Source organism: Agelaius tricolor, unplaced genomic scaffold (assembly GCF_023055355.1).
Source record: "Agelaius tricolor isolate 1412-34295 unplaced genomic scaffold, bAgeTri1.0.p SCAF_3, whole genome shotgun sequence".
Classification (NCBI taxonomy): domain Eukaryota; kingdom Metazoa; phylum Chordata; class Aves; order Passeriformes; family Icteridae; genus Agelaius; species Agelaius tricolor.
The window spans coordinates 33,034,257-33,059,788 of record NW_027269263.1 but is presented as its reverse complement, the minus strand read 5'-3'; the positions used below and the strand labels follow the sequence as shown (position 1 = coordinate 33,059,788).

The window sequence follows — 25,532 nt, the reverse complement described above, 5'->3', positions numbered from 1 at the left end:
AGTAAGACTTCCAGCCATTAAGAATCTAGACAGCATCCACATCAGCTATTAATAATACATTAAAAATAATGCGTGCTCCTGAGGCTTTGTACCATCACTGCTCACAAAGGCTTTAGGTCACATTGTCCTTGTTGGGTGGGAACCAACCCTTAAACCAAAACCACAAAACTGACAGCCAGATGGCTCACAAGGGGCAGGCCCAGACCCCAAAGAACCCCTGATATTTGGTGTAACTGTTTCATCTCAGCTTTACTATAGCAGTCCTGATGATGATTAGGCAGTTCACTTTATTTATTTTGCAAGGCTGAATACCACACAGATCTCCAAACTCAACTGAGCAAGAACACAGCAGGAGAAAAGACTCGAGTCAAAGCATCACCTATCCCCCTATGGCTTTTGAAAACAGCTAGCAGCAAATCCGTAGGGAAGGCTGCTTGCGGCAAGCACAAAGTAACGATTCACCTAACTGGCCTCCCAGTCTGAAAAAAAATTGTTTGGGAACACTCAGAACCAGGGCTAACATTTTTGTTTTCACACTTCTCAGCTCATAAATCTCAGCATCACAGCCTAAACTGAGCAGAATCCTATTTCCAGCAGTGCTCGAACATCCTTCACGATCTGAGAGCGAGCACAAAACTGTAACTCCTTTCTTGCCATACAGCCTTGTGGCTGCTCCCGAAGCACAAGCTCGGCAACACTACCCTCTAGTGACTCCAGAAGGAGCCCGGGTACCCAGCTCTGAGAGCTCTCCGCACGTAATGAGCACCGCCACCCTGTGGTCACCTACCTAGGACCATCAAGGCATCAAAAACAAGGCATTACATCCCACATTCCTCTTTGTTTCTGTACTATTTTAACTGTGGTGAGGCAAAGAACACAGCTAATTCTAGATGCTAAAGCCTTAACGTTATTCCTTTTCTAGAAGTCAACAAATCAGGAAAAAAGCAAGCAAAAAACATTGTGAACACTGGGGTGAAGCACATGATTTCAGCATAATTTTAATTTAAGATTTACTTTTGCAAACTACCAAAAATCATGTGGACTAGAGAATCTAAATTTGGAAACTTAGTTGCACAAGAAAGAAAGAAAAAAGGGATGAGGGATTAGAGGAAAAAATGACAACTCTTTCCTTTTACAGCCTATACTAAATGCCCCAAACGTTCTTGTTGTCCACAGGTACTTAATTTTCAAAAATCTGGTTAAAACATTAACAGTAACATTATAACATTGATGTATTAACGTTCACAAAGGGTCTTTTTTCATTCCAAATCAAACTGAAAAGAAGACCAGCAACTTGGCAAACTCCAAGAATTCCTAATGGGGTCATTAGGATTTGATTCTAATGCAATTCCTAATGCAACAAATAAGGAGGTAAAATGGGTGCTTGGGGGCTGAGGGAGGATTGGCAATTAACTTTCTTTCATGGACATAAAGTACAACACTATCTGTGAGAACAATCAACTGTTACTAACAATATAAATATTTACCTGAGCAGTAAGGAAAATAATGGCCCTCAGAATCCAAGATCATATTCGTAGGGACTATCAAAAGCTAGCCCTAAAGTTTCTACTACAGTGAACCTGGGAGGGTTGCACACCTACCCTATTTTAAAGCACAGACTATTAGGAATTCCTGGAAAACATAATTTCCCTCCATACTGAGATTCATTTTTCATGTCAACCTAAAATCATACCTTTTCAAATTATATGATGGGGGCTGCTTTACTTTATTGCTGTCTTGCAAAACAAAAACACAGACACACCTGTTGCCAGTTTCACCAACAGCCAGAGAGCACACAGTACATGTTCAAGCCTCTGTTGCTCTTAACTGCAAGTACTAGTTCATTCTTAAATCCCCCACATTCCAATTAAGTACTCAGAGTAGCAGTTATTCTTGGATAGCTGTTTATATTGGAATTTCTCACCCTCATTTGAGAAGCTGTCATACTAAACTATCCCTTTCCGACAAAAATAATTATTTTAAAAGGTGTCTCCTCTATAGAATGGATTTTAACCTCAAACTAAGAACCCTGTGAAGTATGATTAAAATATTTTTAAAATGTCAAAGTAAGGAAGAAAAACAATCACAAGCCTTCCATTGACTACCTGACATTTCTTCCCCCTCAATGACAACTCAGCCTTTCTTCGAGGGGATGCAGCAACTCGTTTAACTTCCAAATCCATGCAAATTCAGTGGCTGGCAGCTTTCAGAAAAAAACTGAAAAACAGAAAATACTATTAAGAAAAACATGTATTATTTTATCTAAGTACTTCTGGGGGAAAAAAAATGTTACTGCATTAGAAGGAATTTTGGTACTGTCTTCAGCAAGCTATGAAATGCAGTTAGTTTCTCTTTTTCACAGCCTCTTAATTTCAGCCTTTTATTACTAATGCTTAATCAGATTCCTGTTCAAATTTATGCTTTTGCCTCAAGCTTAATTCCCTCTTTCCCTTACATTTATCGATACACTCTCATTCCAGTATTACTAATTTGTTACCCCTTGGCAACATCAAACCTTTGGTACTCTCGGCTCACGCCCTGGCTGCCTGGCTCCCCATCGCTCAGTGCCCTGGGAACATTTCAGGACTGTCTCCGAGAGCTCCAGGGTGCCGTGCCACCAAGCATTCCTGCTCTGCTGGCTTCTCCCTCCACGCAGCCCGGTTTGAACCAAAAGCCCATCATTCGGACACTCCGTTTTCAAACGACAGGCTGAGGGCACTGAGCAGTTCCCACTGCCAGGCACCTTTTCTCTTCCCGAGCAGGAGCGGGGCTGCAGGGCCTGCTGGAGCCCCGCACAGCCCTCCCGCCGAACCCTTCCTCAGGCCACGGAGAATGCCCGCGCACGGCCAGGACGCTCTCCCGGGAACGGAGCATCCTCCCACCCGGGGCCGCAGACAGCGCTGTTGTACTTCATGGTGCACACGCCGAGATTACTTTTACCAAACACCAATGCCGCAAAAGGCGGAATAAACATTATGAGCTCAGCAGCTCCACGGAAATGATGCATTTTCCCAGGAGAGGCGCGGGACGCCGGCGGGCAGGGGCTGTGTCTCACCGGAGCAGTCCCAGGGCTCACGGCTGGCGGACCGGCCCCGTCCCGCACCCCCGTACCGCCCCGGCCGCGCCGCGGGGCTGCCGCTACAGCAGCGCGGAGGGGCCAATCCGAGCCAGGCCTCGCACCGCAGCTGCGCAAGGTGCGCCCGGCGGAGTGGGGAACCGCAATTCCCGACTGCTCCTGCGGAAATTCCCTGCCCGGGGCACGGCCGTGCCTCCCTTCCCGCGCCCACGGGCGGCTCTGCCCGCCCTGCGGCCCCGTAGCCAGGACAGGCGGGCGCTTACACAGCACACGGGCTCTGCCCCCGGCAAACCCCGGCAGCTGGAATCGAGACCTCCAAACTGCGGCGAGAGAGCGCACGCTGCGCGCTTGTAGCCTGGGTCCGAAACAGAGCGATCAGCCCGAGGCAGCTCAGAGCCTTTCGGGCAAGGACTTCGAGTGGCAGCAGCCTCCGAAGACTCGCGGAGGTGAATGGCACAGCAGTAAAGATCCAAACACTGCCCCAGGCGGGGAAGTGCCCGCCGTGGCCAAGGACACCGGTGCCAGTGCCTGGAAGGAGCGGGACTGACCTGTACCCTGCACACACCTCGGCAGCCAGCACACCTGGCTCCCACTCCATCGCTCCCGCAGATCAATGGCTTTGACATTAGTTCACTTTAATACATTAGCTATTTCAAAGAAAAGCCTCAATGAAACTGATTTTTTTTTTCCAGTTTCATTTGTCCTGAATGCCCAGAGCAACAGCAGTTATTTTCTAAAATCAAACTGTATCCAAGTACCAGATCTTGGTACTTGGATACAGTTTGATTTTAGAAAATACCAGATTAACCCCTTCTGTCTTGGGGGAAAAATCTGCCACCTCTTGAGAAACCCTGGCTCTGTAGTCAATCAGTTTTCCAAAGTTAGGCAAAATCGAACTCAGTGCAAAACTACTAACACACTGATGCTAAGGATGTATTTCTGGATGTGCTGCTACTTCCAAGCCTGTGTGATCCACTTTTAGAACAAAACACATACCATGTGTCTACACCAGAATGAACAATTCATTCCATTTCAGTGAGTGACATGATAATAAATTTAGTCCCTTTAAGTACAGTACATTAAAAACATAAAAATAAATTCACATGCTATTTTCCTGTAAGAATAAGGATGCCAGAAGAGTTCAGGCATCATAACTGGCCTAGTTAAAAGCGATGCAATTATAAAACAGAAAATGTAACAGTGCCATACTATCAGACCTACCTCTAAGGCAATTCCTGTCATAAAAGGCTGGTAGTAACATAGTTGTGTGCATTATATGAACAAAAAAATTATTAAATATTGAAAGGGTGGACAAAAATTATTCTGACAAAGGAAAATAATGCTTTTCCTAATACTGACCTAAAAAGGCAGATATCAAGTTGGCATACTATATTGAAAAAAGATCCCACACCCCACAGTTCTTGAATGGTACATAGCAACACATCTGTTAATTCTGATGTAAAAAAAAAAGGGTATTAAAATGAATCAAAAAGTCAGATTCTATGGTGTTAAAATAAATGTGACAGAGTGATACAGTCCTAATGGGTATGAATCAGTTATTAGACAGCTGCTGAGTTTAACAAGTGACAAGTGGGGAAGCAATTAAGAGATCCAGTATAATATATTTGGGATTATGCTGACATACAAAACTAAACATTATTACTCAGGAGACTGCAAATTTAGACATCATTATTTTCATATAGTGTCCATGGCTGAATTTCTCTCTCCAAATAAAGAAACTTAACTATGAAAGAGTATCAAAGACTTAATGCATACTGCTTTTCACACTCCCAGAGAAAATTTTTCCACCAAGAGCTGAATTCATCAGTGCATGCTCTTTAATGAACTCAAGAAAGTCACAGTTCAAGTGGCATAATGCTTTCTAGTTACAAAACATTTATGAAACATCTATTCTTTATAGTCTCAATTAGAAGATATTCTAATATTTTAGTGAGCCATCAGATATAATTACAGTGCCTTATATACAGAGTACAGAAATATTTTTATAGGGAAAAAATAAATAGAAAAAATATGTAAACATCCTGAGTAAAATTCTGCTGCCACTGAAGTCAGTTACAGAATTGTCATAGATACGAGCAAAGGCAGTATTTCACCCCTCTTTTTAAAGCATATAGCAGTGCACATAACTTCATTTCAGTTTAAAGTGCATACAACATTATAAAAAGAATTCATAAGCTTTTGGAAGTTTTACATATGCAGATTCCATTCACATCTATTGCGTCTCCTCAGTCCCATCTCTTCTGATTCAATGGCATCTTTGCTTATAATTTCTTCATCTTCTACAACATCTGGCTCCAACTGATGCATTTCACATTCACTATGTAATTCATGCTCTTCTATTTTGTAATCATTATCAATATCCTCAAGCAAATCTTCATTACAGTCATCTTCTCTGTTGTCCATTTCTTTCTCTTGAGAATGTTCGGCAAACGACTGAATGAGATCTTCAAGTTTCTCATCACAAATGTGTCCAAGATCTTAAAATTCAAAAAAAAAAAACCAAAATTAAAGTTTACTGGTAAGGCTCTGAATTTCAGGGTCAGTTTAGAAGTAGAGTATTTTAAAATTCTTTTTTCTCTTTTATTAAGACTCAAATAATGCAAAAAAATCACCAAATTTCTAATGGACCATTCTTAACATTTAAGACTTCTCTTGGGCTACCATGCAGCTCTTGAAAGTCTCCAGTTGAAACTAACTTACAATTTGCTGTTTAATGTTTTATGTAAGCATTACTCACAGCCTCTGAGGTCCTCATTTGGAAATCCTTTGCCTAAAGTTACTCCAGTACTAACAGACTACTTAGGAACTGATGTTCCAAAAGCCTGTTTTATCAAAACAGAATGTGACTGTGTGGTCCATCCCAGTTCAATGTCTTGAGCAGCTATTCTTAAATAAATCATGATGTATCAAAAATTTGAAATTGGATACATCTCAAATAAGAAGAATGGTATTCCTCCAGAATAAAACTAATTCCACACAAATTACCCAAGACTCAGAAGCTGAACATTATTATAGTAAGATCTATTTATTCTTTTAAAATATAAACTATTTAATTATCTATCTGTCTGAAAATTAAATTACCTTTCATCTTGTTTTCTGATTTATCCAATCCACTTTCTTTCATCAGTCGTCTAATTGATTGGAGCTGTGTCATTATTTCATCTTTCTGCTCACAAGCTAAAGCACTGACACTAGAAAAATAAGACAAATGTTAACAGCTGAAAGATTATCTTGGAAGGGAGTGTTTGATAATAATACATTTATTGCAATATTTCTTTCGGTGCATAAGTACCATAGTGAAGTTTGTGAAATGTTTAGGTCAAGCTTTCCTTTGAGAACTGTCTCTTGAGAAGTGGGGAGGCCATTACATCACACAACTACTGAATCTCACTGAACTCTGGCTTTGGAGCCTCAGTGGCCAAGGTCAAGTAATGACTACTGAAAGTAACAATTATCCAAAGTTGTACTACTATCCATAGTAATACAACAATGCCCAGTGTAGAACTTTAGAGCTTGAAGGCTTTTCTCATTTAAGGTTTTTTAACTTTCCACCCCACCACTACTAGAAATTTGTTAGACAAACTGGCCAGTGACTTTTCTGTTTAATAGTTTCAGCACATATCCAGTTCAGAAGTACACTGCAGAAACAATCAGGAAATTCTGCATGTTTTAACCTGTGCTTCATGAAGGATGTCAGTCTAGAAATTAAACTGCAAGGATACTTTTATTTCTAGTAGATGAGTAAGGCTCTAGCTTCTTAAGAACAGAACTTCTCTAAAACTACAAGGAGTTTTTATATTACTGATTCCTTTGTCCTAGTAAAATAGACAAGTTCTATTTCACTGGAATACACACACTTCACAGATTCATTTCAAAACACAAAAATTAAGGAGCTGTACCTTCATGACTATTTTTACGTAAAAGCTACAGAAACAGTAAGCAATCAAAGAAGGTTCCTAAAACTTTCCTTACCTATATATAAGGATCATTTTAAGAACTCTTCGTTAACATTTTGGCAAATTTCAATATACAGGAAACAAGAGTGAGATTTTTTAGAAACACTCACCAGTTTGAAAGTGGATCCAACTGAGTCAATAAAGAATTTAACATTTTCTCTGTCTGTGCTAGATGTTGCTCCAGTTCTAAAAGCTGATGCTCTAACAAAAACAAACACAAACAAAAGCAATACAACAAAAAAAGAAGGAGGTGTGAGGGGAGGGAGAGAGGGATGAGGAGAGAAAGAGCATTGTAAAAATGTCTTTACAATATCATTGGGATATTAATTTATATTTTTCACTGGACAGATTAAAAACCAGAAAGCTTCTTTCATCAAAAAAATTTGACAATATGAAAAGGGAATGGTGGGGGTAAGAACAGAAGCCTTATTATGTGTGAACAGAAGTCCCTTCCACCCATTAACCTATCCCCAATAGTGCCCAAACAGAGGGCACTTTGTAGAAACTGAGCAAGAATGTGCAGCTCACCTTCCCAGTCTCAATAACTATGCAGCTGCAAGACTTCCTGAGATGGAAGTACTGTATTTATACATAATATGCTTTCATGTGTTCTTCTATTCACACCTTACAATTATATTTAATGCTAAGTGCACTAGAATCAAGAGAAGTCCTAAAATACAATTAAACTTAGAAGAAAGAAGAATGCAACACACAAGGATGATGAGTAGCCTGTGTGGCAAATCACTGCTGAGCCTCATTACACACTTGGTGTACACAGACACCAAAAGATGCTGCTAGTTGTTTAATTCACTAAAAATGTGCCTATCAAAGGGAGGAAAAGGTATGAAAACAGCATCAACTTTGAATGTTTGTGATAGGTTTGTCATTTGGCCTAGAAACCATAACTGGTCTCTTAATTGTTTAGCCACACTCTTCCACTATCAATACGGTTCAGTTCTAAACGAGATCATTATATTATTTTTAAATACCCTATTTATTTTTATTTAATTATATCCCAGTTAAACTGAAGAAAACTGAAGAGATCTTAAGTGAGAAAAACATCAGACATTTTAGAGTCAGAGAATCATGCTGCATTACTACAGTTGTTTTAAACAGCATTACATCTGGAGAATTAAAAAAACCTCAAACAAGCATTTCAAACATATCAAATAACGAAGTGGGTATTTGTAGATTCCTAACTGCTCTCAGTAATTTGAGAGATTGTCTTCATTTAGCTCGATTGCATCAATGAAAACATGTTTTCTTCCAGTAGGAAATAAGCATTTTTGTTGAACATATGCATTCTGAATGGGTATCTTACCTGTTTCCTTGGCCTTGTCTTCTGTACTTTTTTCCTTTTTGGAGTGACTTTCTTCATGTGACTTCATCTTTAAAAAATACAATCAAGATAAACAACTTCATCACTATTTGTGTACTAAAAACAAAATTGCATTTAGAACTTTAGTGAAAGTAAACAGCAACCATAAAAATGTGCTACATTAATGAAACTTTTCTTCTGTGATGTCTCATCTAGTCTTAAACTAACATTTCTGATTTAAAGCAAACACAACATGACTGGAAAAGCTCTAAAAGAAAGCAGTTGCTATTTCAAAAAGAAACAGAAGAAACCTTCTAGGTTACTGGATCCAGTCTCCTATCATTAATTACGATATAGAATTTATTTCTTAAAGTAATAAAGAAACTATCATAAAAATATTTACATTTTAATCCCACAAGCCCAAGCGTAAAGAATTGCAACACCCAAAATATGGTTTTCATGATTTTTAAATCTTGTACTAAACTGGGCAGCCTCTATACTCATTTTGCTAAGCTGTGGTATTTTTCTCATACACAAGATTAACATGAACTGACTCCCGAAATAAGCATGTTGTCTCCAGTCTTACTCCTGTTCATTTTTATTTTCCCTGAGGGCAAGCAACAATATTCCAGGTGTACTCTCAGCTTTGTGTATCTCTTACTATAAATAATACATTTCAAGACTGATTCCTTTTAAAAAACAACCGATCACGTGCTCTCCTTTTTGAATTTACAAATAGTAGAAAAGGTATCCCATAACATGAATAAACCTGCATGTTGCAACTGCACGATCACATGAGAAGTCCAAACAAAAGGTCAGGTCTACTCGCTGTTCTACCTAACTGCTAATCTAAGATCACTGGTCTGCAGGAATTGTCTGCCTCCTTCCCATGCTCAATCTCATTCTGAAGAATGAAAAGGAAGTGAAACACTGATGAGACTTAGGTTACCGACTCAGGTAGCAGCACTGTTCAGGTTCTCAGATTCTCATTAGAGGCTGCAGGGTGAGTAAGATTCTCATTTCTTCAAGCATCTAAAAATACCTAAGCCAGAGGTCTTCATACAGAAGAAATAGATATGCTAAAATTTTAACTTTGGACTTCACATTCAAAGTCAAACAGAGCAAGAAATGGCTTTTGGACAACTCTATACATGGGCTCAGAATTAGAAAAACAAACAGACAAGCCAAGAATTTACATTTCCCCCTAACTACAATAATTTAATGCTTTTTCTTATGGCTTACCTTAAGAAGTTTGTATGCTGCAAACACTCCCACTCCAAGAGCATACAGCGGCATGAGGGTGAATGCTAACTCTCGACCATTTCCTCTCGTTCTCTCGCTTTTGATCTCTTTTTCCATTGCGTTTCTCATTTGTTGAAAACTCTGGTAAGTATTACTGTCAGAATTTCCTGGATTCCGGTGAACTTGATAAACTGTCTGAGGACTACCTTAAAAATGAAATTAAGGGAAAGACAACAAAGTAAGAAATAAAGTCAGCAGTCCACAACTGGAATTAAATTGTTTTCTTCTTGTGTAATCATCTTCGTTCATCACTCTTCTAAGACGGTGTAGGCAGCCTTGTATCCACTTAAAAAATTAAGAATTATTCTTATATTAACAGGATGCACAGTTTAGGCAGCAAAAACTCTCAAGCCAAGCTTGGTTTCTCTAATATACAATTTTTAAGTTTCTTCGCAGCAACATTGGCAAACCCTCAGCAAATCACGCAAAGATAGATGTAACAGAAAGATAGATGTAAATTTTGAAATTAAAGCATACTCAGAGAAACTATTGATAATGCTGAAAACAGTACTTCATATCTTTTCCTTAGCACCAAAGGAACTGAGTTAATTACAAATTGAATTGTCTGGTCCCAGGAAAAAAAACGGTTTTGTTGAAATATGCTGTGCTGCTGCTTTCATTATTTTGACAGTAAACTCAGGTTTGCATGGATATTCCCACAGGCTTAGAAGTACTGTACCTCTCCAAATCAAATATTTAGCAGGAGAAGATTATACAATACCCAAGAGATGCAACCTTGGAAGTCAGAAGTATTTTTGCATGTAATTTGCCTACCAGAACAGGGAGCAGATGAGAAAACAGCCAATGTCATTGTTCAACTTAGGAAACAGGTTATTTGGTAGTTAAATCAAGGGTTCATGGGGCATGCACATGAGGAACAGTACCATCAGCTAAAGAATGCAGATGCTTGCAGAGACAGACAGCAGGGAATGGGGGATTGTGGAGTTTTACACTGATGTCTCAAACGAGTGCCTAGACTTAAAATGTAATGTATCAGAACTGAGTATGGTATGGGAAGGTTCACATTCTTTAAAAGCTCCCAAACAAAAGACCATTATGCAAATCACTGCTTATCAATTAATACTGTAACAGTGGCATTTCGGGAACTCACAGTAATGTAACTCAAGTGTGCAAAGTACAGCCACAATCAGATAGAGAAAAAATTAATGTTACACAAAACCTCAATGCTCTAGCTGATACAATCAGAACTCAAGCTACCTTCATCATTCAGTGCAAATTCAAGCAGGCATAGTCCTTTCAGGACAAGTAGATTTAGACTTGCTAAACTCACTAAACTTGCACTAACTAAACTGGAAAACACATTTTATATTTTTTCCACCTTTCAGAGTGTTTCATACTGATTCCTAGTTTTACATTTACACTCACCTTTCCCCCTATTTTAAGTTCTATTTGTTTTTAAAGTAAATAAGTAGTTTTACTAAAATATTTACTATCACAGATGAACAAGATTTCTACAGATCATGCAAATAAGAGTGTGGCAAGGGAAATACCCTCAGGGTGGAGAGGAGGAATGTTGAATCCTAGTGGAGATCCAGTGTCCCGCACCAAGTTTATCCCGCAGAAGAAACGGCAAAGTGAGTTACTAGCCAACCAGGACAAAAGAACCACCGAGAGAGATGACAATAGGAGATCTGTCTGAAATTTATTTTACTCAGTGCTGGGCCAGTACTTCAGTAGAATCACAGGCATGTGAAGTGGTTTTGGGGTTTTTTTTAGGATTTGGTTTTAAAATAATTTGATCTGTAGGGAATATACAGCTACCTTATAAATAAAAAATAATCAGGCGAAACAGGCCAGGCAAGAGCTTATGAAGCACTGTAAGTTTGATATCAGGTGGGAAGAACATGGTAGCAGCTCAAGCCTCCATTTTTCTGCCAGCAGGGAAAAGCACAGACACATTTGGACGATTACAGCAACTAGCTGTCTCTTGGTTTGAAACACCTCGGAAGGCATCAATGAATCACACAGCTACCTCACAAAAGGTGGCATTCAGTGATTGTCAAAAACTAAGGTGTACCCTTCGACCTTGAGCTAAATCGTGACATGCACTGACATGGCTTAACATACATGGATACCACTATAGCTCCTACAAGTAGTAAACTCTGTAACCCATTCATTGATACCTTTTCTAAACAAGCGTCTTGGACTCTTTTCTCATATACTGCCGGACAGATTTGGTATGACTGTGCGTATATTTACTAACAGTAACACTCGGTTTCCTGATTGCAATTGATTTTTCCCAGTGACACCTCTCGGTTTTGTTCGATTGTGGCCCCGCGGGCATTGCTCGTCACACCGCTCGGCACTAACAATTACCGGGTGCTTCCTGCACTTAAGAGCAGTTTTGTAAGACAACACAAAGCCCGAAGCCCCGGCGAACCGGACCAGCAAAACACCGCAGGAGGTGGAGGTGTTTCAGGCGCACACAGGCCAGCTCGAAGCGCTCTGACCAGGCCTCTCCGTCCACAGCCCGTGTACACCGGGAGCTCCCCGCCGGACGAGGGCACGTCCCCCTCGGATCCTGGGGTTCCCTTCGAGCCCGCCCGAGCCCGCGGCGCCTCCCGCACGGAACTCCGGCCGCGGCACCGCCCCGGCTCCTACCTCTGCCGTGCTGACGGGGATCGTAATGGCCGGGGCCGGCCTTGCCGCCCCGCGGGAACCGGCCGGGCCGCCCGCCACCTCCTCCCCCGAACATCCTGGGCATGACGACGAAGACGCAGAGCACCAGCACCGCCGAGACCAGCACCTGCTGCACGGCCGACAGCGCCATGGCCGCCGCCTGCCCGCCGCCTTCCCGCGGCCGGGCCGCGCCCCGCGCCACAGCGCCCCCGGCGGCGCCCCGCGGCACGGCCCGGCCCGGCCCAGCCCGGCCCGGCGCGGCCCCGAGCCCCGCCCGCGGCAGCCGGCTCTCCCTCAGGGGCAAACGTGTGACTGCACTCCTATCGCTGAAGGGCACTTCCGCTGGCAAATGAAAATTTTTGCTGGAAAGGGTTAAACAGAAGTGAAGAAGATGCAGAAAAAGCAGATGTTTGATGTTTAGCCCGCCTAGTGCCACAAGAGGAACATGTTAGCAATGGGCAGCTAAATGATGAGCATCCTGAGCGCGCTTGGAGCACGCATTTATCCAGCAAAGAATGTCCTTTGGTTGGATGAACTGGCAGATAGGGGGAGGGGTGGTGATTTGGGAAGTGGTGAAGTTTGCAAAAGACACCACACACGGTTTTAAATGCTCAGGAATAGGAAACCCAGGAAAAGTTATGATGGAAAGTATGGGTTGAAGAAAACCAAAGGCCTTAGGGAGGAAAGAGTATCAGCAGCCAGTGGAGTAAATTGTAAAGTTTTACAATTGTAAATTGTAAAGAAACTAAGAGTGAAGTGAAATGTAAGAGCAGTGGTAAACCTAAGCAATAAATCACAGCATCTTCTATTAAGATATAGAACTGGGTACTTTAATGGTGAACTTTCTGACACAGTCGTGACTGGAAGGCAAATACAGAAGATTGTTCACGTTCAGAAATCAGCTGCAAAGAAGGAAGAGGTATTAGAATGAGTTACTGGCCAGGAATTGGTACGTTTACCTCATGAAGCTGTCCTTGCAAAATGCCCTGATGTGTATTTAAAGCTGTAGCATAGGAAGAGCAAATATTTGTTTCTAGAGGCTGTCTTAAAAATACTTAAAATATTTGTACTATTGAATCTAAAATATCGGTGCATTTTACTTTGAATTAATTTTTGTGCATCAAATCAAAATCCTTAACGCACTGTTCAACAATAAAATCCAAAAAGTTTTGTGTTTAATTAGCATGCCAGCTATTCCTTGCCTGAAGAAAAAAATGCATTTAAAATATCTTTTCAGTTGCTATCAAGCGCTCTTACAAAGTTAATTTCCAACAGTGAAAGGAGGAAAAACTTGTCTAATTAAACTAGCTCATATTTCTGTACTGCAATAGGAAAAGTCAAATAAAATCAACCACAGGTACTTGCCCAAATAAGGGAAAGTATTTCTTTATGAAACTCCAGTGTTTGATATTTATCTGTTTATTGCTGACTGGTTTTATCTGATTAAGATTTTGTTGTAACTCAGCATTGCACAACTATTTCACCTTTCGCGCTTTGTAGACTTGGGATGCAGCTTTGGCACACACTGCAAGGACATAGACAAATGGATGCATTTTTGAGCATAACATATACTTAAGTAAGAAACTTCTGTACCATCCTAATTTCACATCTGTTGGAGAGAATACTTGGATTGGAGGTCATGAAGTTTTTGATGTTGCTGATGCCGTTAATTTGGTATGGTGAGGTCAGATTTTTAATTTGCGTAGTGCGGAACTGTACTAAGGTTTGTGGTTGTTTCATTCAAGTAAGAGTTGTCTGTGGTAAAATGTCCTGGGTAGTGCCTACCATGTAAATCAGTACCATCTGTAAATAACACAGAGGTGTCCATATGGGTGCAACTGGTGCCTCACTGTCTTTTTTAACATCAAGCAATGACTGTACTGTCTTACCCCTGCACTGCCTCACCTCAGTACCTTGGACAATAATTCTCTCTTCTTTTCCACACATCGACCTCACTGAAAGCCTCACTTCTCATTTCACTGCATGATTGCTACATGAACTTTATAAAATAATAATTTCCAGTTGTCTAGTTACCAAGCCACACAGTTCAGTATTCTATAATTCTGGAGATGCCATTCAAAGTAATCACAGTAATTGCAGAATGTCTGTGGGTATTACTTAGTAAAAATGTCAATAGAAGGATAAAATCCAGCCAAAGTAATTTTTTTCCTTACAATTCTCATAAAAAAGAAAAGGAAAAAAATCAACATCAACATCAAAATTTATTATATTCCAATTTCTCAGTAGTAATTCAGAGAAACTTAATGCTGCTGAGAAAGTAAAGGTTTCTTTTGAACATTTAATATTTTAAGTGTAATTATTCATTCCCATTTTGAAAAAATAAGCTTTGCAATAGATTCAGTTTTATCTATGAGCAAATACATGATATTTCACTGATCTAAAACAGATGATAATTTTAATGTCAAGTAGATCTTATCTAGTAAAAGTAGCTCTTCAATTTCTTATCTCAGTGTTCAAAGATGCTTAGACTGCTCTCCATGTAAATTACAGAGGAAAATACTGTGCTACCACTGTGTTACCAGACACAATGGTATCGACAAGATTATTTTTTAGTAAGCTTTGGATTGTGAAATGAAAATACCAAAAGTTACTAGAATCATTTGTGGAGCATTTTCCTTTCACTTCTTTTTGTCTTTTCTCGCTTATTTCTCTTCAAGTGTTAATTCTTGTTTTCTGCCCCTGGTTCTGCCTATAACAAAACCAAAAGTGAGGCTGGAGGATTTAAGTTTTGTTGTTTATTTAGAAGGCTAGAAGTAGACAGTATCATAGGAAAGTATTTTTCATTATTTCTGTGGCACAATAAATTATGAAAAGTTACCTAGCAAGGTAGTTTTTACATTTAAATAATTGCAATTCAACCTTGTCTGCATAAAATTCTGGAGGGTTTTGCACATTTCTCTTAGAGTGATGTTCACATCTAAACTTTCTTTCCCTTGATTGTTTGCTTCTTTCCTATTATACACAGTTAAGTCATATCCAAACATTCATTCATTTCAGGCAACATTTAAGGGAAAATTACAAAGGAAACTAATCACCAGAAACAACAAACAGTGTACATGGGTTAACACTGTGGACATCAGAATTGACAATCGAGACCATGCATGATCCAGGAGCAGTCGTGTTTTTGAAGACTCAGACACAAAATTGAAAATGGGCAAAATTTATGACCCATAAATGGATGGGCTGTGTAGACCTGTTAAGAGAGCCACAACACTGGAATCTCAAGATGGTAGAAATCTCAAAAACGTATGTGAGGCTATTACATAAAGGCCTCTGAAATGCTTAGTCCTTAACCCAGTATTAAGGTAACAGCACTTAAAATATTAAGATCCTTTTCAAAAAAATGGTTATGTTTGATGAACACAACAGCTTCTTTCATTTATAATTGAAGAGAGAAAACTTTTGGGAATGTTCGAGTCAGTTTGTCTGCCTGAGACCTGTACAATTCCTACTGGAGAGATACTCCCATACTGACTAGAGCTACTATGCATGGCTTCCAGAAATGGAATGTATGATCATTCAGGTGTTCTAGGTATAGAATTAAACATTTTTACCTGAATTCAATACAGTTTGGTTAGTCATGTGCAGAAGGTATTGGAGGAATCTCCTAAGAAAAAGCAGATGCCTCGACTATAATGCCTGTCTTCTCTTAAGTTTGGCAGGTAAAGCTTTTTGGTCTAAAAATTTGCAGTGCCAAGGCTTTTGCACTTAAGTTTACAGGAGTAGTCATCCAGATAACTTCAAAATTACAGTAAAACTATCTGCAGTCCAGCCACATACTAATGGCCTCCTCTGTTAATTGTGAAACTGTTTAGAGCCTCATTATTACAAAATAATTTTAGGATTGTTTAGCTTTTAATGAACATAAAATGGTGTCTTACAGAATAATTCTTGTGGAATTTCAATACCACCACTGTCCTGTCCCATAATCTGTTTTCTGCCCTGAGGTGCCATTGTGTAATAGCAGCAGCAATGCATGTCAGAATATTGGTTTATTCAAAGGTCTGGAAGACCAAGTGATCTTGCAGCTGCCTAATCCTGTGGATGGAATAAGAAAACCCAGCAGACCCACCCCATTTGTTCAAATGAACCTAGTAAGTCAAGGTCAGACCTTCTCTCCCAAACAAAAGGAACAATACTGTGGGGAAGTTGATGACTTGAGAACAAAATTAAATGTAATTTCACAGACTCCCAGGCATTGTGGATATCTGTAATAGGCTGTAATTCACCAGTTTTTAGTCCTCTAGCTAAATAGAACATTAGAGAAAAATTAAAAATCTGAGATTTTGTTTTTCCAGCCATTTTGAACTAAAAGCATGTCCGAAGTGCAAAAGTGGGATGTAAACATGGGGGATTTTTCAAAATTATGAGGCTGTAAATCTTCTTGCATGTTTCCAGCTCATGGTTCTAAATTTCACTTGAGATCTGTGGGTAGGCAATGGCTTGTATTGTCCAGACTGTGCTATCCAAATGTGCTATAATGCTATAATGTGCAATTCAAATCCCAAAACTTAATAGTTGAGATCCACTGCTTAATGCTGGCAAAAGTCTAAAACTCTATTGGGAAAATACCATAGATGCTCGGGGGCAGGCTGAATTTCTGCTTTAATTATAGATAGAGTCACTAGATGGAGCCAGAAATGCAAGAAAGCATTTTATAACCTGGACTATCCTGGGCCCATCAAAATTTCCTACTGCATAAAATCTCCATTCATTTTCCAAACACAGAATTTCAACTGCATGCATATATAAGTGCAAGATCACTGTACTGTTATATGGTGCAGTTTTAGTGTTTTTGTGCAAACTTCATGTAGTTGTAATATAATCATAGTTCACATTAAGTCTGACCAGCAAAACTAAGCAGGGAATGAGATCCATTAACATTTCGCAATCTATTTGCAACAAATTTTCCCTATAAACCTACCTAAAACTAGGTTACAAGACCATAGCTCTTAAAACATATGGTTCTTCTTATGCTCTTGCATATTTGTACAGTTTGGCTTAGGTTTGAAAAAAAAATTCAGCCAGCTTGTAGAACAGTTGGGGAGACAATACAAATGCCAACACATACCATCCTACTGCCCTGAGAAGTGATCAGACTTGGAATGTTATGCCAGGAGTGCTAATCCTGTAGCTGCTCTCCAGGAGCACAGGAAGCTGCTCCAGTGATTTCAGGCCAGCAGGTAATAGCAAATAACTAAGGAGGAGAGAATCAACACATACTCAAGCCTGGGATTTCCAAATTTTATTTTTTGTTACACGCCAAACCAGGCCAGAATGTCTGTTCTGCAGCAGGGTGCTGTTCAGGAACCATTTTTTTCCTCCTGCTGAAGCACAGATTTCCTAATTCTGTTTATTTCTTGAGTAATTCTGATGTGGAACCAATGTCCTGCAGCATAATTGTAACTAAGCTGGTATGACTAAGCAATACTATTGGAAAATCAGCTGAATAGCAGATTTCTGTTTTGTAAAAGCTGCATTTTTTATGATTGATGCAGTTTTTAAGAAAGCTGTTCAGCAGCATCTCTTCAGATAAGACAAAAAATCACAGAATGGTTTGGCAGTCACCCAGGATGGAGCACACTCAAAGAAAAGACAGAAGTATGCTTGGAGTGCTGCTCCTTGCTGATATGCATGGCAGGTTTCATGCTTTACCTTTGACTGCCAGCTATGATGTCAGATAGAGTTGTACCTGATTAAGCAATTGCTCTTCACTTCCTGTTTGACACTTTCAAGTGCTTCCACACCCAGAGGACAGCCTCCGAAAAACTGCTTGCCGGTATCATCTCCACCTAAGAGATTTTTCATTTTAAAACTTATGAAAAAACACTGGTGAATTATGAGAATCACATTTTTCTTTGCTGCATTGCTCTTACTGGATTTCTTCAGTTGCATTCATGCTTATCTGCAATATCCCTTGCCTGACATAGAAGATGCAAAGTTCATTGCAGATTGTGTGAGAGCTCACAACACATTTCGATCCAAAGTGAATCCACCAGCCAGCAATATGTTTCGCATGGTAAGGTGGGGTTTGTGACCTTTTTGAAATTATTATAGATTGGGCTGCTAATTTAGCCCACCTTATTCTTCATTTCTACTCTGATATTCTTTCCACTTCAGTTAATGATTTCTGTAACATATATGTTGGTTCTTTGTATGAAATAGAAATTACATTAATTAGCACGGTATTGTTCAATTTTTAATAATTTGAAGGGAATTTCTTTTTTTAGCACAAGATTTAGCTACTCTCAACTTCGGTCAGAGCAAAGGGTGTATTGCAAAAAATAGTGTTCAGTTCTCAGTATGTCATCTACCTCTTTCTAAGAGAGATAATAATCTGGTTTATATCAGGTCAGGTTTCATACATGGAAGTTGTTTGACTTTTTAAAAAGTTTCTGAGTAGGCAGTCTGCAACAGGATTTGTTGAAAATCTATCATCTCTTCTTGTTTCTTCTAATCTAGAACATGTGTTGAATAAAGGGATTTTCCAGGACAGCCATTTAGATACCTGATCTTCATTTGCTGTAGCAGGGTTTGAAGAGTAGGGATAGTAATATCTAGGCTGAAAAGAAGAACTTGCTACAAATACAGCGAATATCAGAACAGGTTATGGGTAAGTCGCATGTTGTTCAGTGGAATACATAAGGAAAGATGTGTATAGCTAGCTGAGGAAGGTAACCCCAGCCAGTGCATGTCAGTTCTCTGAGCCCTCCAGCAGCACTGCATATCTGGAAAGGAAGTTAAATGCATAACCACATGCAGAGTATGAATCATTTCTGCGAATGGAAACTCACAGTAAAGGAATGAGATTCAGAGTACCGGGGACTTTAATTCCTGCCATGTTAAAAACAATGTTTAATGTAAAAAAGCTAGTGCAAAAGAGTAAACTTACCTGCTCAGAAAAAAGACCCAGCAATTCTGGAATAACAGCAGGACAAATATATTTAAACCTCTTGAATCAAAGGTGTACTTGCAAGGTGTACCAATCACGGTACTTACAAGCTCTTAATGGATTTTTTTTTTTATTTTTTTTTCAGCCTTGAGGTCATAAAAGTTTCTATAATTTCTATCATCTCATGGCAAAGGGCTGCAGAGACTAACTACAGGTTGTGCGAAGCTATTTTCTTGTGTTTGATTTGGGTCTGTTAATGCCTAGCTTCACTTAATAGTGTCTGGTCTTTGTATTGGAAGATACAAGTTGATGCTTCTTATTTACTATTTCACACAAGATGTCCAGATGTCTCTGAAGCTGCAGAGCACTCTCTGTTGCTATATGAAAGCTCTCTGAACTAGAAGATGATCATCCTATTCCAAGTTCTCTCTGGCCTTCCTAGTTCTAGTGTACCTTTCCAGTGGTGGGGTGCTGTGCTGCACCCAGCATTTAACAGGACTTCTGTTGTGCAGAAGTGTGATTATTTGTGTGGTTTTATTCTCCATTCCTTTGCAAAGAGTTTTAATACTTTGTTTGCTTTTTAGTCTACTACTTTCAAGTGGTAATAGCCATCTCCAAACCTGTTATTAGGAACATGAACTCAATTTTTTTTCACATCCCTTAACTTGAATTTCCCTGTACTGAACTTTACCTGTCAACGTAAAATCTGCAAGTCTGCCAGACTGGTTTGTATGGGAGTGTTTCCTTCTCAGCCCAGCAGAGATGAGTTAGTCTTTTATTTGCTTTGTCCATCTGCTGAGGAGGGAAAAGAGGAAGAAGGAGCTGAGGAAGGGAGCAGCTGTGACTCTTCCTTCTGTCCTGGACAGCAGAACAGAATTCCTATCTGGTCTGGTAATAATTGCCAAGTGCAAATCCCTGAACAGCCAACATTTCCAAGGCACAAAGTCCCCCAAGACCCTCTACAGCTGGAAGTTTCACACAGTTACCCCCTCCAGGTGTAGCAGCTTAAAGATTGCACTCCAGCTGTAAATATATTAACAAGTCAGATACAACAGGACAGTGGAGAGATTGTGCATGTCCTGCAATAGCTAAGGGAGAAAGAAGACAGAAAATTCTTATGGGAGTAGAAATGTCAAGTGAGATAAAAACTGAAGGCAGGGATAGGAAGCAGAAAAGGGGAAATGAACTCGTTTAAGTTTCTGTTTAAAAATGTCTGAATTCAGCTAAGTCACTGCAGTGCAGGTTATAGTATGTTTTCTTCCTTTTCTACAGTCCTGGGATGCTGCTTTAGCTAAGAGTGCCAAAGCATGGGCAAAGAAGTGCAAGTTTAAGCACAATACCTACCTTAAAATGCCAGGAAAAATGCACCCCACCTTTCACTCTGTTGGAGAGAACATCTGGACTGGCACAGCCCGCATCTTCTCTGTGGAGGCAGCTCTCAGGTCCTGGTTTAATGAAGTCAGCAGCTATGATTTCAGCACCAACATATGTACTGACATGTGTGGTCACTACACTCAGGTGAGTCTTACATGCCCAGTGCTTTATAGTCTAACATATAGTCTAATATATAGATATAGTCTAATTTCACTGAAGATCTGAGCACAGGCTTGGAACAGATTGCTTTGGGACAGTAATTACAGCAGGGCTTTGCAGCCCACAGTTTATTGTTGCATGAGATTGGAAATAAATATGAACCCCAGGGATCTCAAGTTCTACTTCCAGTAATGGTGGAAAGGGATTATCCCCTGGCAATTTCACATTTAAAGGGTAGCCAGATAATAAGTGAAAAAATGGCTGTCAAATCTGTCATTTGTCACAGCTGCCCTTCAGGTTAAGTTGCTCCTGTGTCAGCTGATTTAAATTTCCCTGAGCTACTTCCCTTCTCCTTCTCTTAATGCTGTTGCTTTGGCAGTATTTGAAGTGCATTTTGTACTTCCCTTTGTCCTGCAGGTGGTCTGGGCAGAGAGTTACAAAGTTGGCTGTGCAGTTCACTTCTGCAGTACAGTTGAAAATTTTCCAGGACTGTTCGAAGCAGCACATTTTGTTTGTGACTATGGGCCAGCGTAAGTTGATTGTGGCATTTGGGTTTTGTTTTGTTTGTTTTTTTTTTTTTGTTGGTTTTTTTTTTCTTTAAATATCCCAACTGATATTTGATCAGCTGCCAACAATGATGGGTGCAGTTTTAACAAATTTCAAAATAAACTACATCCTCATGTCACTTGTCCAAGGGAAACTTCCCCTGACCATTGGGAACAGAACCTAGTGGACATAGCTAGTACTGCAGAAAATCCCATTCTAAAACAAAGCAGAACAGCAGATCATAGCTGACACCACTCACCATAATGCAGACAGTGGGAGAAAATCTATTATAACTTCAGTCTCTGCAGGAAAATTGGGAAAGATGTAATCTTTCTGCTTCCGAAAGATTACATCTTTCTCTGGCCCTACACGAATTTCAAACAAGACATTGTAATTTAAGAAGTAAAAGGAAGACAGTCCCCTAGTTGATCTGGTACCTTGCAGTATTTCTACTTACTTTTTACAGGTTTGTTTTTTATAATCAGGTGGGTAATGATGGGCTAGAATCAAATTCTTGTATGCTTACAATAATACAGTATTGCCTGAGAAGTATCATTAATTTCCAGTGGCAGGAGTCAACTGCTCCCCATGCCAGTGAGAGCTCTAATGTGATTTAAAAGGAATTTCAAACAATTGCAATGACCAGTTTTTTGATTAGGATATTCCCTGCCCTTGACAGCTTTTCAATGACAGCTAAAAAAGTACTGTTCCTGTTTTGCAGGGGGAATTACCCAAGAAAACCATATAAAGAAGGACAACCATGCAGTAGATGCAGTAACGAGAAGTGTGTAGACAGGCTCTGTGGTAAGACCAAAGTGATCATGTAAGAAAATTGAACAGAAACAAAAGTGGCATAAATAGCAGTGGAAAGACAACAAAGAGGCAATTTGCACAAAATTGCACACGTTTTTATTTGCTTTTTAGTCTACTACTTTAGTTTACTTTTTAGTCTACGCATGATAAGCACATCATGCAACAACAGTACCAAACTCTGGGAGGAATACTGTAAGAAGGAAATCATTGAAATAATTTGCATTTTGAAGTCTCTCAGAGGAAGAAGCCAGAGTTTCTGATGAAGGGAAGTATCAGTTATACTATTTTCTCCCTTTTATCTGGTCAGTAAGTCAAATCCAAAATTTTAGCCCCAACAAATATTCACTATTTCTTCTCTCTCAGCAGAAACAGGAAATGTATCTTCTGCTTTTTTGCTTGTTAGCGTGTCCTAACACATTTTCCAGACAACTGTATTTCAGAGCTAATAATAAGACTGTACTAAAAACCACAGTTATTTCTAACTTCCACAGTTTTCTGAAAAACAGCAGTAAGAGCTTGTTTGTAAATCTTTCTCCTACTATGCTCAGTGTTATCAGAGTGCTGGTGGAAAGTAATTAAATGAACAGTTGTAACTGGAAGGCTCAGGGGATGAGAGGATTTTAATCAAATCTCGAGGAGCAATTAATAAAGGACTGGTAACCCCTTTGGAGCAGGCCTGTGGCAGCTGTGGGATCTTTGGCCAGTGCTGGGAGCCAGTGCAGAGCTGAGCCAGCACAGCCCACTCCCAAACCCTGCAAAGATGCAACAATGAAAGGAGTGTGGTTGGAGTAAAAACCTCTCTGGGGAGGAGGTGTTCCCTGCAAATGTGCTGCCTGGGTCTGGGAGAGAAGTGGGTGATGGTGAGGGGCTCAGCTTGCTCCCTCCTCCTTGCCTCCCCTCTAATGAGGCAGAGAGACTCTCTGCTGGGTCTCTTTGTGTCAGGGGGTGGGCACAGCAGGGAAACACACAGCCCATACCCCATCACTGAGTCTGCTCCAAACAGCAGTGGACCTTTAGTCAATTCACCTTATTAAAAACACTGACTAGTTTGGGACTTAGTAATTAAAGGAGATGCAGCAATGTCTTAAATCAAATATGAATTTTATACAGAGGTTTAATGGGGATGGTTTTTACTAGCCAGGCTCTAGACAGATTCAGCTGTAGAAATTATTGAGCATTTGGTGTTCTTATTTCCTTCTGTAATATCCTGGCTGACTCATCTGAAAGTCTCAGACTGGCACATCACAGGAAAACTAGAAATATCTCAATGACTAGGGGGAACAGGGACAGGAGGAACAGAGAATTTAAAAGTTAAGTGCTAGATCCTACCACCTGCTTTTGCCATCTTCTCCTATAGAGCAAATGAGGAATTTCAATAGGATGCACATAGGCAATCCTGTAAATGCATCAAAATTTTAGTAAAGGCATAATTCTGTGATAAATAAGTAGTTATATTTGTCTGTCTGTAACTACTTAAATTTGATATATGTAACTATTTTAAATAAATTCCATGTTTTGTTGTTATTTTTTATTCCTTCATCTCCATAACACAAATGCTTCCTGATACAGCTGATTTTTTCTGTTTCTTTTTCAATTCAATAAAAAATACGAACTCCACACCAGTTAGGAACCTACTCTTGCTGGCCTGCTTCCCCCTTGCAGGATGTTCTAGGCATTAACTGGCATCATCAGTGCAAAGGCTTGCCTCTTTACATCAAGAACCACCACTGAATGGTACTCACATTACTTTCCTCTTCTGATCTCTTTGCAGAAAATACAGAACGTGAGAAGCTGATAAGTACGTATCAAATTGTTCTTAATGGCTTTCCTGTAAGTATGGCTAAGACTAGGTCTCAACACCTGTTTCTTCACTGACTTTTAGGTTATGCCAACTGGTATCCAGATTGGGATACACAGCCCCAGCCACCGCAGCCCCGTCCCCCCAGGCCTCCCGTGCCACCACACGTCCCACCTGCTGAGCATCCACGACCCTCTTGTAACCAATACTGTCTTAGTGTTTTAATTTTAAGGCCACTGTTTCTTGTATTGAGTTTTGGTGCTGTACTTCTAGTACAACAGCAATTTCCACACACTTTTTTTTATGAGTAATGGTCAATTAAGAGACTGATTGTGATCCTACTGCTGTATTACTCTCACACATTGAGCACATGTTTAAAAAAAAAACCAACATTTTATCATCTTTCATTATCCCTGCAATCCAGCATGAGAAAGGCTGCTTCTTTACTCAAGGCAAGATAAAAATGGCTGTGCATAGAGGTAATACAATTTATTGGCAGTAGCTGCAACATGTTCCTATGTCTGTATGAGGCTCTTAGCTCTAGGGGTAGTTGCTAGAGGGACCACAGAGACTAGATATTCCTCCATGTGCTAACAATCCTCCTGGAAGCCTGGGGCATCACAAAGACATGTCTGAAGTGGCACACTGTATCCAAAAGAAGCAATAATTCATCTTCATTAACCTTCAGTTATCCCAGACACAATTTCCCCCAAGGAATGGAGATTTAACTGTATATATTACTTTTTATTAACAAGAGTAAAGCTTGCCCTTTGCTTTATTTATGTGTTTCAGTGTCCATTCTCTATTGTCAGTTGTACTAGTCCATTCTTCTCCTCTCAGGATTAATCCTTGTTCTCCATAAGTAGAAGAATACCAGGGAAAATTGACAGAGTAAGGATTAAGGTGGGGTGTCAATGGGGAAACCTTAATTTTAGGATGTGAGATAGCGAAAATATCTAAAATGAGAGTAGATGGCAGCCATCGTGAGTTTTCAGGTAGCAGGAAACAGAGACAGAAGATGAAATGGGCCCAGGACAGATTCTGGTTTAGCAATGGAACATCCCAGCCTCATTTAAAAAGCCCAAACCTCTGATGGATTCAGTTTGTTTTAATAGACATTTAGCCCTCAACCTGACCCCACTGTTCCAATATAAGTTTGTTAGTGAGGGGAATCTTTCAAGCTAGGAGATACTGACTTATATTAGCAATGCATAACTGTGGTATCAATATTTAAAGCTGTTTTTTGCTCTTTTGTCTTTGTTCTAATATTTTAAGAACACAGACTCAAATTCTGAGCCATATTGCAGCATGCCATCCCACAGAATAAAAATGGGCCCCAACTGAGGCTCTTGTTAATAGATCCCTTGGGGTGGATTAGAGTGAAATGACACTGAATGACCAGTATATAAATAAATAAATAAATAAACAAATAAGGCAGCTTTATTTTATAACAGTTTGGTTGTAGTGGAAAGGAAGAAAACATATAAGGAAAAGAAAGAGAAAAAGCAACAGCTTTAACAGCATCTAGTTTCATCAAAAGAAGAACATTTATCCAAAACTTTTCGGCAATACATAGTGATTGCTATGAACAGAATTACAGGGGCCAAACAAATAGT

General features: G+C 39.8%; 3 protein-coding genes across 3 annotated transcripts in view; 1 reads left to right on the top strand and 2 right to left on the bottom strand.

Annotated features, from left to right (window-relative positions):
- CAPS2 (calcyphosine 2) overlaps window positions 1-3,185 on the bottom strand; it is a 30,166-nt gene extending 26,981 nt beyond the window's left edge. The window contains 2 exon segments of the mRNA XM_071423398.1: window positions 2,106-2,217; window positions 3,056-3,185. Coding sequence (XP_071279499.1) covers window positions 2,106-2,183 — 78 coding nt within the window. The 5' untranslated portion in view covers window positions 2,184-2,217; window positions 3,056-3,185.
- A 1,707-nt stretch (window positions 3,186-4,892) lies between these two features.
- On the bottom strand, window positions 4,893-12,524 carry LOC139588267 (protein RIC-3-like). The gene is made up of 6 exons (XM_071423397.1): window positions 12,296-12,524; window positions 9,614-9,819; window positions 8,375-8,441; window positions 7,164-7,254; window positions 6,179-6,288; window positions 4,893-5,574 (listed from the first exon to the last, which is right to left on the bottom strand). The coding sequence occupies exons 1-6, from the start codon at window positions 12,462-12,464 to the stop codon at window positions 5,285-5,287; spliced, it is 933 nt and encodes a 310-aa protein (XP_071279498.1). The 5' UTR covers window positions 12,465-12,524; the 3' UTR covers window positions 4,893-5,284.
- Window positions 12,525-18,161: 5,637 nt separating this feature from the next.
- On the top strand, window positions 18,162-24,694 carry LOC139588699 (glioma pathogenesis-related protein 1-like). The gene is made up of 6 exons (XM_071424311.1): window positions 18,162-18,353; window positions 20,499-20,744; window positions 21,177-21,289; window positions 22,027-22,109; window positions 23,890-23,916; window positions 24,001-24,694. The coding sequence occupies exons 1-6, from the start codon at window positions 18,174-18,176 to the stop codon at window positions 24,225-24,227; spliced, it is 876 nt and encodes a 291-aa protein (XP_071280412.1). The 5' UTR covers window positions 18,162-18,173; the 3' UTR covers window positions 24,228-24,694.
- Window positions 24,695-25,532: the final 838 nt, after the last annotated feature.